General features: G+C 39.5%; 2 protein-coding genes across 2 annotated transcripts in view; one reads left to right on the top strand and one right to left on the bottom strand.

Annotated features, from left to right (window-relative positions):
* The first annotated feature begins 198 nt into the window (after positions 1-198).
* On the top strand, positions 199-6282 carry LOC101864641 (ADP-ribosyl cyclase/cyclic ADP-ribose hydrolase-like). The gene is made up of 3 exons (XM_005104267.3): positions 199-285; positions 1790-1876; positions 5466-6282. Exons 1-3 carry the CDS (start codon positions 224-226, stop codon positions 5548-5550), a joined length of 234 nt encoding a protein of 77 aa, XP_005104324.3. The 5' UTR covers positions 199-223; the 3' UTR covers positions 5551-6282.
* A 4202-nt stretch (positions 6283-10484) lies between these two features.
* LOC101846900 (sodium/glucose cotransporter 4) overlaps positions 10485-12634 on the bottom strand; it is a gene marked incomplete in the record, with an annotated part of 32946 nt that continues 30796 nt past the window's right edge. The window contains 2 exon segments of the mRNA XM_013085841.2: positions 10485-11636; positions 12392-12494. Coding sequence (XP_012941295.1) covers positions 11410-11636; positions 12392-12494 — 330 coding nt within the window.

Here is a 12634-nt window from a genome sequence, read left to right as displayed (position 1 = left end):
ATATTATTTTCGGTCTTTCTATGTCTCCAAGTTTACAATATTACCTTTCTCCTTGGCTCCTCCTTACTGCTGTCTTTCTGCCACACCCCTGATCTTTCCCCTCCTCTCTCCTCCTCCTCCCCTCCCCTCCTCCCTGCTTCTGGTCCCTTCAACAACATCGATAGACTGAAATCCCGTTTGTTTTTTTCTCCCCAGTTTCTTCGGGAAGTACCAGCTTCCTTACATGACAAAGAACGTGACCAAAGTGACTGTCTACGTCATTCATCAGCTGGAAGAGCCTCACTTGTAAGTAATAATAATAAATAGCATTTGTATAGCGCTTTTCCCCACTCGAAAGCAAGCTCTATGCGCTTTAATAATAATAATAATAATAGATAGCATTTGTATAGCGCATATCCCCGCAGATCAGTAAGCTCTATGCTCTTTACACTATATTATTACCCCAGCAGACCATAGAACACTCCGAAACATTCTCAGCTTCCCGGGAAGCATGCAGTGCAAGCAGCTGGTTAAGCGCTCAAACACTAACAAACTGACAAGACATTTCTCTGTCTATAGCTGGGTACCCATTCCCACCTGGGTGAAGTGAGGAAAATTCATGTATGTAAAGTGCCTTTCCCAAGGACAAAACGTCGGGCCCGCAGCTCGAACACCCGAACCCGCAACTTCACGATTACAAGTCCGGTAGCCTAACCACTAGGCTACAGACGCCAGAACACGTAGGGGTCAACATGTCAATAATGCAGGTTTTTTTACGCCCCCATCAACGCAATTTAGATAATTTAATCTAGAGGTGGGCTTCCGACCCCGTCTGCCTGTCAGAGAGAGCCAATAAAGGCTGAGAGCGATGCAACATCCCAGCAGAAAGACCGAGGTAATAAAAATTAGCCTCACTCGGGAATTGAACTCGGATCTACTGCGTGCTACAGTTAAATATCTATCTGTGCTACAGCACAGACGTCGTAGAGTGTGAGTCCGTCCGGCAAGGCTTTGTTTCTGTGGAAAATTAGAATCTACTTGTCCATCAGAGTTTAAAATCTGGCGTTGGCGCGGGCAAAATACAAATAAATGAGTTTTGAAGACTCTCCCTGGGTACGTACCAGCATACTCGTTTGCTTGTCTTCAACATTTTTGGGAAAGACGGTCTTTGTACAGCAAGGCAAAGGCTACTCAAAACATAGATGTCTCATATTATTTGAGTTTATTTAGGGGGTCCTTCTTTCTGTATATCTTTCTTTCTGTCTGTTTTTCTGTCTTTCTGTCTTTCCGTCTTTCTTTCTTTCTTTCTTTCTTTCTTTCTTTCTTTCTTTCTTTCTTTCTTTCTTTCTTTCTTTCTTTCTTTCTTTCTTTCTTTCTTTGCCTTTTCTGTCTGTCTGTCTGTCTGTCTGTCTGTCTGTCTGTCTGTCTGTCTGTCTTTCTTTCTGTCTTTCTGTCTTTCTTTCTTTCCAAAAAACTTTATGTCTGTCTGTCTTTTTTTCTTTCATTTAGTGTGTGTGTGTGTGTGTGTGTGTGTGTGTGTGTGTGTGTGTGTGTGTGTGTGTGTGTGTGTGTGTGTGTATGTGTGTGATTATTTACAGGTGTGTGTGTGTGTGTGTGTGTGTGTGTGTGTGTGTGTGTGTGTGTTTGTGTGTATGTGTGTGTGCGTGCGTGCGTGCGTGTGCGTTTCTTTGAGAAGAGCGTCGGGGGCGGAGTAACATGCAATAAACCATCTTCACTTTCTGAGCAGCAAGCTTTTTGATTGAAAGAGGCTAAAACCATCCTGTTACACGAAATTCTTTGTCATTGTCAGAGAATCTTGCGGAGAGGGCAGCCTTATGGTTCTTGAACACGACATCAGGAAGAAAGGTTTCTACTATGAGTGCATTGACGACCCTCTGTAAGTATTCAGACTTTTTCTTTGTTCTACCTGTGAGGTATTCATACGTTACATGTACCCTATTTTTAATAGAGATTTTATTTCATTATATAACTACACCAGAAAGGAAAAGGGCAGTTGGTAGGGTGTTTACTGCTGGAACGACAGAGGGCATGATATGATATCACTACCCATGAATTAAATTTAAAGTTCTATCAGCTCAGTATGTAGTTTTGAGAAGGTTGACGTAAAATGTTTTGGAGTTTCACAACATTCAAGCTTTTTCGAATGCAATTAATTCTTTGAATATCTTGAAAACGACTCCGAATAATCTTACGATTTTGTTTGACCAGATAGAACATAATTTTGGTTTCTGACCTCATGGTCTTAGTCTTAGTCTTAGTAACTAAAAACTGACAAAAATGTCTGATAGAATTTTGTAATTCTACGGTAGCGATATATCGCCATGACTGGTATTGTAATTCTCTGAGCGATATTATAATAGTAGTCATAGTGATGTGGAGGTGATTTGTTCTCATAATATTACCGTAATGTTTCTATCTTTATGATGTCGCGATATATTGCTTAGTCCGTATTTTCTCCTCGCGTCCTGGTGATCTGCGCACAAATGAAGAGTAGCAATGTCCAATATATCGTGTTGGCAATTAAGTCATGAAAGTTCATTGACCTTTTGACACTCGTTCGAGTTTTCATAATTTATTTTTGTCGAAGCTATTATAGCGAGGCTCGGTACCAGCCGACTTTGTTCCAAACTGGACTGCACAGTGGCTGCTTCTGATTCGATTGTACTGAATCAGGGTAGTGTGAAACGTTTTAATAGCTCTTCGCCCTCTTGGGACTTATGGATTGGTCATATCTGGAAAAAAGGGGAAAGGAGGCGGGGTTGTGGGGCTTCAGTGGCCAAGTGGTAAGTGAGTCCAGGTTCACACCAACGTCAAGCGTACGTAGGTGACACGGTGTTGAGGTAGGTGGTTCCTTGGGCGTGTCTTATAGGAAAACACGACAGTCCAAGCCCCCAAACACAGGCCACTGCATCGAGGCTATTACGCTACCCAAGAATTACACAGTTCTTTCTGCTCAGCCCCTAGTTATGAGAAATATGACGTACAAAATTTGGAGTTTCAATACATGTTAAGTTTTTTCGAATGCAATTCGTTGAATATCTTGATAACGAATTCGAGTAATTTTACGGCTTTCATAGAGCAGATAGAACATTTGGTTTCTGACCTCGATCATGACTTTGATAACTCAAAACGACCAAAAATGTCAGATAGAACTTTGTAACTCTAAGGTTGCGATTAGCCAATAGCATGTGTACTTACTGTCTGTGTTAGTGGGATATTGTTGTTGTTGTTGTTTTTTGTTGTTTTCAAATCCCTTTAGCTGCGAGTATTTCGCTCTTGGCAGCGCAATGCCTCCCTCAAGTAACCACATGTCCTTGTCATCTGGTCAACGCCAGAGTGGGATATTGTAGATTAATTAACATGGATGTTTTTATTATATGTATTTAATGTTATTTACGTATCAATGCATTCAAGCTATTGTCTTGTGAGTTATACGAACATTTCACTGGAGCTCCCGCCTCCCACGTGATCTTTCTGTGCTCTAAAGCGAGTTTAATCCACAATAGAAACCAATCTACACACAACCGTAAGATCCGTACGATAAATGATGTAGCGCAGACTGTATTATGTAGTACGTCAAATTATATTTAGACACAGAACGAGAACGAACGGACATCATTACTCAACAGATCATGTTTAATAGTCGTTGTTTTTTTTAAAGTTGTGAATCTTTTATGCTCTCATTAACACAATAATTTATATGCGTTCTTTCCCCTCCTCCTTAAAAAAAGACCAACGACAAATGTATGAAATAACTTTAAATAAACAACAACAACAACAAACAAACAAACCACCCCCCCCGAAAAACCCAAACAAAACAAAGCAAATAAACCAATTTTAACGACCACAATTATACAGCTGAATTCATCAATGGCTTCAAGGGCATTTGAGAACATATATTATTGTTATTATTATTATTATTATTATTATTATTATTATTATTATTATTATTATTATTATTGTTATTATTATTATTATTATTATTATTATTATTATTATTATTATTATTATTATTATTATTATTATTATCATTATTATTATTATTATTATTATTATTATTGACCACAGTGGTGTGACCAATACAGTAGTGATTCATTGTGGCACAATCTAAAGTAACAAATAGTCAAATCCAAGTCTACTTAAGAAACATATCTCAAGTCAAGGTGCATTCTTTCACGAATAGTCTACCATCTAAAGAAAAGATAATCTTCTGTCTGAACGGCAAGAGATTGTAAAAGCATGGCTTTACTGTGGAATCTATGAAGTAGAATAGGGGGAAAAAGTTACAGAAGGCTTGGTGTTGAGCAAATGTCGATGTGTACCTACATTACAGTGCCCACTACGATTTCACATAATAAGTGTGAATTTATAAGAAAGAAAAAAAAAGAGAACATCGAAATATCCAAGTCAATTAAACGTCTGTGTAGATGCAATGGGCGAAATAATAGCAGCAAACAGGAAACAGGAAACTGGAAATATTAACTATATTAAAAGTCTTGAAAAATATGGGTTTTTTTGGGTGTGGGGGGAGGGGGGGAGGGGTGTAGTCTTTTGACCCCCTCATTTCGCTCTGTCAAGTTAATTGTTTTGAAATCGAAGCTCGATAGCAAGCCCTATGTGCTAAACACTGTATTATTACCCCAGCAGACCATAGAACGTTCAGAAATATTCTCAGCTTTCAGGGAAGCATACAGCGCAAGCAGCTGGATAAGCGCTCAAACACTAACAAACTGACAAGATCTTTCACTGTCTATAGCTCAACAGCAAGTTCTATACGCTTTACAATCTATATTTATTACCCCAGCAGACATGAAAACGATCTGAAGCAACCCCAACTCCCTGCGAAGCATACAGTGCAAGCTGCCGTTTTATAGGCGCTAAAACACTATCATACAAGCAAGATCTTTTCACTGTCTATAGCTGGGTATCCATTCCCACCTTGGTGATGTGAGGAAGATTCATGAGAGGTGCCTTTCCCAAGGACACAACGTCTGGCCCCCTGACTACGGGATTCGAGCCGACGACCTTACAGTAGCGAGTCTTGTTGTTTTGTTTTAGTAAGGTTTTAAGGCGCTCGCAACAGCATATTATTATTATATGAGCGCCAAGGGGTGGATGTCCACAGAGAAGTCCAAACGGGGAATCAAGATTTACTCTGCTCACGTCTCTAGCCTCAACAGCACAAAGTCTGCTTCGAATATCAAGAGCCCCCGGAAATAGCCGATCACAAGAGAGTGACAAACATACGAAAGAAGTACGTAGAGGAAAAATGACGACAGGAAGAATGAGGAAAGAAAAAACAGCAGTTCCCCATCTGTTGTTCTGGCACAATATGAGCCTGACATTGATAAATTAGCCAAGTTACAATTCTACTGTGCATACGAAAATGTTTATATCCCCGATTTGGGAATGGATGCAAGTCTGATCGAGAGCCTAACCTAACACACCCACCCTCTCTTCCACAGCGAGGTCTATCATCTGCTGTGTTCTGCGGATGCTGAGGTTGATGGATGCAGACTGGTCATGGAGGAAGAGGATGATGAAGACTAGATACTTCTAGATCTATTATAATTCAGACATCCCAGCCCACGACTGTTTCATGGAACTGACGCTTCTACATTTGCCGTTGACACTCTCTCTATTTTTATCCCCCCCTCTCTCTCTCTCTCTCTCTCCCCCCATCTCCCCACTCTCCCTCTTTCTCTCAGTTTTCTCATTCTCCCTGGTCTGGCTGTATCCCACCTCCTCTCCTCACCCCTCTCTCTTGCTGGTTCGAATGTCTATAATCATTCGCTTGCTTACTATTTCTTTCATATCGCTTTTCTCTTTTAAAAACAAACACTCACACATTCTCACACTCACACACACACGTACACACACACACTCATGTACACAAAAACAGAACTTACCAAAAATCCCACACTGTCTCGTCGCCCCTCTGTGTCTGTATTAGCACATAATATGCTTTAAAAAAACCTCTCATTGGTGTGTATGATGCGAAGGATTCCTAGTCAATCAGTTTTACTTTCTTCTGTTTTTGTTGTTTAATTTTTCTAATTATACTACCCTGTTTTCATAAAACAGGCTTTGCGTGCATCGATAATGTGAGTGAAGGAAATGATTGTCCCATGTACTTTTATTTATTTCAAAATTGAACCCAAAGTGGTAAAGGACGAATGTCTTCGATATGCTAACAATGCAAAGTGTAACATACGTGTCTTTGTTTTAATACTTTTTAAAAATGAATACAAAGTTAAAAATAAACCCGTATTATTTAAAAAATTGACTCCTGATTGTCTTTTTTTCTTAGATAAAATAATGCAACGGAGAAGCGTTGTTTGCAGATGCTGAGGTCTACTTAACTGTGGTCTAGGCCTGGGCAGGACTTGGACTTGAGACTTGAAAATCCTATTTTTTTCAATTCTGCCCAAGCCTACTGTGGTCTAAGTACTTTATTTGATCCGTGTCGTTCTTATGTTAATTAATGTGGAAATATAAGAGAATGTTAGGCCAGTGTCTGCTCACTCCACGAACTCAGCAAACATGCAAATGTGAGGCAGCGTGGTGGAATCAGGCTCTCGTCAATATTTGGGCATGTAGAGTTATTGGTATCATCTTAAAGCTTGTTTACTTGTCCTTATTTGGATGAAAAAATATCCATTTATCTTGAATACAGGTCGAGATATTTGCGATATAATGAGGTGGGGGTCGCTTGTTTTCAGAGGTTAAATTAGTGAGAAAATATCCACCAAAGATTAGTTATTTCCTGAGCTTAAGAGTCCGTGGTAACTGAAAATTTACATTTTTGTGCCTTTAATCAACACTTTTCAGAAAAATCCACACAGAATGAGTTCTTTGATGGACATGAAAGGTGTTGAGCCAAAAAACAAAAAATTGATAAAAATTCACAAACCTGTGGGGAAAATGCAAGTTTCTTCACTTTGATCATTTTGACGAGAGCCTGATTCCACCCCGCTGCCTCACAAATACTCTAAGAACATGGCAAGCAACCATAGCCACTACAATGAGAACGTTTACCTCAGATGACGTGGTTTTCAAAAGCTGTAACCATTACTACCAGCACGATGCTATCGTTTCGAAAAATGCCACGCCCCCCAAAAAAACAACAACAGAAATACAAACACACACACACACACACACACACACACACACACACACACACACACACACACACACACACTCACATATTATGCACACACTATTATACACACATACACACATATACTCACATAGATACTCACACACACAGTTGCGCACACAAACACACACGCATATACACACACCCAAACACCCAAACACACACACATCTAACTTCCCCGATCTCCATGGCACTTTGTCTTTATCAACTCGGTGAATGTTTGAATGTCCAAGGTGCGAACTTTCTCTCAGGGGACATTTAATTCTCTTCTATACCAGCAAAGCTGTATGTGGATCGTCCTTTCAATGTGTAAAGGAGGGTATCAAACACGAACAAAATTGGACGTCCTAGCAGCTTTTTCCTCTCTCATTATGGCCAATACGTTGATTTCGTACATCACTCTGTTCTCTTTTTTTAAAGGAAAAAAAGGGGTGGGGGGGGGGGGGAAGGGGGGGGGGAAGGTTATTCTTCATTCTCGCAGGGTTTTTTCATCTATCAATAAGTTCGTTCCGTTCGAGTGTACATTTATTGCATTCATCTTGAGTGCAGATTTGAGTAAAGAGAAGCACAGCGGAATAACAACGATAACTTTTTCCAATGAAGAAGCTCTACAGTCAAACAAAAACAGCAGAGGGGAAAAAAAGAAATGGGACCTACCAGGGACACCCTCCAACCACCAGCATTTTATTTTTCCTTTCTTCGAATCCCTTCCTTCAAGTATGTGATTTTTTTTTATAGTAGAGGGTTTTACGGCGCTCGCAACTGCATAAGGTCATATGAGCTCCAATGGGTGGGTGTCAACAGAGAAGTCTTTACAGGGAATCAGACTTAGACTGCTGACCTCTCTAGCTTCAACAGCACAAGGTCAAGGCACCCCGGAAATAGAAGTTCACAAGAGAGTGACAAACATACTAAAGAAGTAGAGGAAAATGACAATAGTAAGGATCGAGAAAGAAAAAGCAGCAGTTCCCTGTTGTAGATCAGGCACAGTTATGAGCGTGACATGAATCAGCCCATTTACAAGTCTACTGTGCTTGAACGAGAAATGCCGCCCCCCCCCCCAATCCCTTTTTGGGAATGGCCTAAAGATACTACAGTCAGTGGCACTGCCCCGGGGGGTAGTATGTGACTTTTTCGAATTCCATTCTTCGGAATGTTGTATTTAATCTTCAAAACTTACAACACAAACACGGCCATTTAGGTGCCGATGGTTAGAAATGTTATTTTAGAGTAACTTTAGAGTAACCTACAAAGAGAAGAAGGAGGAGAGGATGAGGACTGTACGTACATAGTTTAATTTGAAAGAAGAAGCAAATCACACAGAATTATTGTCAGCCAACCATCCATTTGAAAAGTTTGCATGATGTTTGAGGACGGAAAAGATATTGGCGAGACTTCAAAGATATATAGAAGGAGTATTTCATTGTTATCCCTTATTTTCTATTTTGAAAGAAAAGGAGAAAATGGTTGTCATGTTTTTTTCTTAAATGAAAAGAGACTCGATAGTAGACCACACGCCAAGAAGAACACAGTATTGGTTGTTTTCAACCTTTCAAAATGTGACAAAGATATGGGGTATATTTGGGTCACGTGTGTTTAGTTGGTGCTGGATATTTGTAGGTTACATGTACAATGTGACAACATGGTAGTACATGGTATGTATAGTATAAGGTGTACATGGTATGTTTCAGGAAAAGAAAAACAAAACGACAACACCACCACCACCACCACCAAAAACAACAATAACAACAACAATAACAACAATAACAACATCAACAACAACAACAACACACACACACACACATACACACCAACAAATAGGAAACAGGAACATTGTTTGGACTTACCACGTCATGATGATGATGATGATGATTGATGATTGATGATGATGATGATGATGATGATGATGATGATGATGATGATGATGATGATGATAATGATGACTTAGATTTTGAGAACTTTGCAGAGGATTTAATTATTCTTGGTGTTAGTTTATTTCTTTGTTCGGTACATACAATAGGTGCCCTCAGGCGGATCAGAGGGGGGAAGGACACAACTCTCATTCTCAGCTTCTCGCACTGTGTCTCCAAAATTAGAAATACGTCGTCTTCAGGGCCCTTAACACATAATAAAAGTATGCCAAAATATCACACTGGAGCCGCTTCTGAGTGATGACATGGTTTAGTTTTTGTTTCCGTACTTTTATCCTATCAGAACTTCAATAAAGTGAGGAGGAACAATGCGGTTAGTATCTTTTGTAATAATGTCGATTGTCAATACGATTGTGTTCAGAAAAAAAGATAATGTTTGATAATCGTCTTATATTCGTTGTGTATAAAACTGCGTAACAAATTATGTGCTTATAAGTTATCGTTGTCTGAAGCTCGCCAAGAATCTCAAAGCTCTTCTATGATCATCAAAACTTGTAAAAATCCAGAAAAAAACATGCCTCTTCGAGCATAGAGTTACAAACACGTCTCTTCTTGTAACAACAGCAGTAACCTCATCAACAATACTAAACAAGTCAATAAATGTACATTATGTAGCAGTGGTGGACCAGAAATTGTACAGCGTCTAGCAACAATTCAGGCATTATGGGCGTTACAAACCTTTCTTCTTTAAAAGTCTTAACACATTGTAGAAACCACATTTAAATGAAAAGGGGTACACGACACTTAACACTGAATTTTTAGTTTTAGTTGAGGTTTTACGGCGCTCGCAACTGCATAAGGTCATATAAGTGCCTAAGATTAGAGGTGTTACAAGAGAGTAACAAACATAAAAAAGAAGGAGGAGAGATAAGGACGATATATTTTTTTATAGAAAAGAAGAAGCAAACAACATCAGAGCACCCACCAACCACCCACTGAGAGCTGAAAACATTGTAATATCAGTAACAACCCTATTCTACTCCATGTGATGACGCACCATTGCGAATGGCACCATTAATTCTGGCTAACAGCATCTCTGAAAATTGAAACAAACGAATAAAAACACATTTGATTGTAAAGTAGGCAACTTCAAACAGTAAACTGACACGACTTACCACGCGGGAAAATCCCCGCAAAAAGATGCTAAACATGAAATACTGATACATTTCAAGAATAAATCACATAAATTAAATACAAAAAACCCCAGTATCCGTAAGTTCATTCTACCTCACAGCTGAAGAAATGATGTGTCACACTCTTCCACTTAACCTTTCTCTCAAGCTGAATTGAAGCTGAAGTAGCACGAGATGGAGCCTGGGGCCCTTGCTTGAGGTCGTGCTTCACTAATGCCAGAACCCACTTTCACTCTCATGTATTTCTATTATATTTCTTGCTTTTCCATACTTATATTTAGACCTAATTAATTTCCCGATTGTTTTTAGCTGTATTCGTTATTTTCTTGCTTCACAATTGCCCAAAACCATTTTCTCTCTCATATATTTCTATGATATTCCCAGCTTTGCATTATAATTTATGTTTAGAAACAGTTCAGGTTCCAGTTGTTTTAGCTGCATTCGTTATTTTCATATCCATGTATATCTATGTCTGTTCTATTCCTTTCACCGCCCTCAATTAAAACCATTTTCTCATAATTTATTCCAACTGACGCACCTGGTTGGGTATGTAAGGTGTTTTTTTTCCTGTTTCTGGCTGGAACTTTTTACCGTAAGTTATTTACAAAACTGTTCGAAAAAGTAAGCCTCATCACAGAGATAGTAATTTTGAGATTTCCGTTAATTTCATTGTGAACAGTAGGATATTAATAACGTTGGTATTTTGCAGCACTTTCAAATTTAAAGCCCTCAAGCGTATGTCTTTAGCTTGGTGGACTATTTGCCAAAGTTATATTTCCATTGCTATCGACACCGTATTTCCTTCACCAAATACCTAGGCACAATTTCAACGGAGGTTCCGATTTCTTTCTCCTTGTAGTACCTGTAATAATTGCATCCATGGAATAAAAGTTGTCACCCTTGTCACCATTAAAATGCAACGCTTTTTGCATCGCCTTTGAGATTATTATATACCCCCCACCCCCCCAACCTAACTTTTAAAACCATGTCAATCAGCGTTTTAACAACACGGCACAAGTATTTCATGGTAGATACATTCAAACCTCAGTAGCCTACTCGCATCTCTCTATGAGAAGTACGCTACTTCAGCACCTGGGAGCGAATTACCTCGTGTTACAAACTCCAAAGAAAATCTTTTTACTTTAGAGTCCAACTTAAATACAATCCCACCTAGCTATGCACCTTTTTAATAGAAGAACCCTAAAAGAAAGGTAGTAAAGACAGAAATAATGATGGCCGCCACAGCCGTCACTCTGCGCATGCCCGGCTCCTCCCGGATGTCCGTCATCTTCCGTTTGACGAGAGCCTTCTGCTGCGGCGTGAGCCGAGGTCTGGACTTGAAGCTCACCCCACACAGCCAGGAATAGAAGGCGCGGACACAGAAGTTGCGGCTCGCCATCTTCGTCTTCTTTTCTGATTTGATTTGAAAAAAAAAAAGAAGAGCGTTTGGAATTAATGTAGGGGTGGTTTAGATTTAATTATGCCAGATGTATATCTGGCAAGTAAATTGCATGGTACCCTGAAACACATTCTTCATTTGTTTTGGTCATTATATACTCATATGAACATAAAAAATGAACATGAAGAATTATAGAAAATTAATCTAACCTACACGCCATAGGCAGCTACAACGACAAAATAGAAGCGACAGTGCGAGTCCCAGCAGTAGTGCAGCGATAGAGGCTTGCAGAAGAAGAGCCCAATTAATCAACGGTTAAATATACAATGTAATAATAAAGTCAAAAAATGTAAGTGCACATGACATCTAAAACCAAACCAAGCGAAAAAACAGCAACGACTACGAACTAGATTAGCAACAACAACAACAACAACAACAACAACAACAACAACAACAACAACAACAACAACAAGCCAAGAGTACTTGATAATGGAATGAGAACGACAATAATAACAACGACAATAATGCTGTAACAAAGAAAAAATGCACCACCAAAAAACAAGAACAACAACAACAACAACAACAAAAAAGACAAGCAGCACCACCCCCAACAACAACAACAACAACAACAACAACAACAACAACAACAACAACAACATCAACATCAACAAAAACAACAACTACAAAAATGTACAGATATTGAGAGAAAGGACAAACGAGCAGCCAGTACCTCTAATTATCTCATCAGAAAGTCTAACGCATAACATACCTGGCAAGCTACCGGCTTCTTCATCTATACCGAAGTCATCTTCCGAGTCCGACTCGACCGGGTCTTCCGAGTCGTGACGTGTCCACCACGTGACTTTATGCAGCTGTCGGGACCAAGGGGTGAGGGGGTGAAGAGGTGTTGGAGGGGAGGGGGGAGGGCAGGTTTTGACAGCTAATTTATTTGTTTGTTTGAGTAAGGAGAAGCACATCATCGACACAGTTGCCGGTTGCTGGAAATGTCATC

This window comes from Aplysia californica, unplaced genomic scaffold (genome assembly GCF_000002075.1).
Source record: "Aplysia californica isolate F4 #8 unplaced genomic scaffold, AplCal3.0 scaffold00412, whole genome shotgun sequence".
In the NCBI taxonomy this organism is placed as follows: Eukaryota; Metazoa; Mollusca; class Gastropoda; order Aplysiida; family Aplysiidae; genus Aplysia; species Aplysia californica.
Note: the sequence above shows the minus strand (reverse complement) of the source record. Positions and strands in the feature narration are given on the sequence as shown.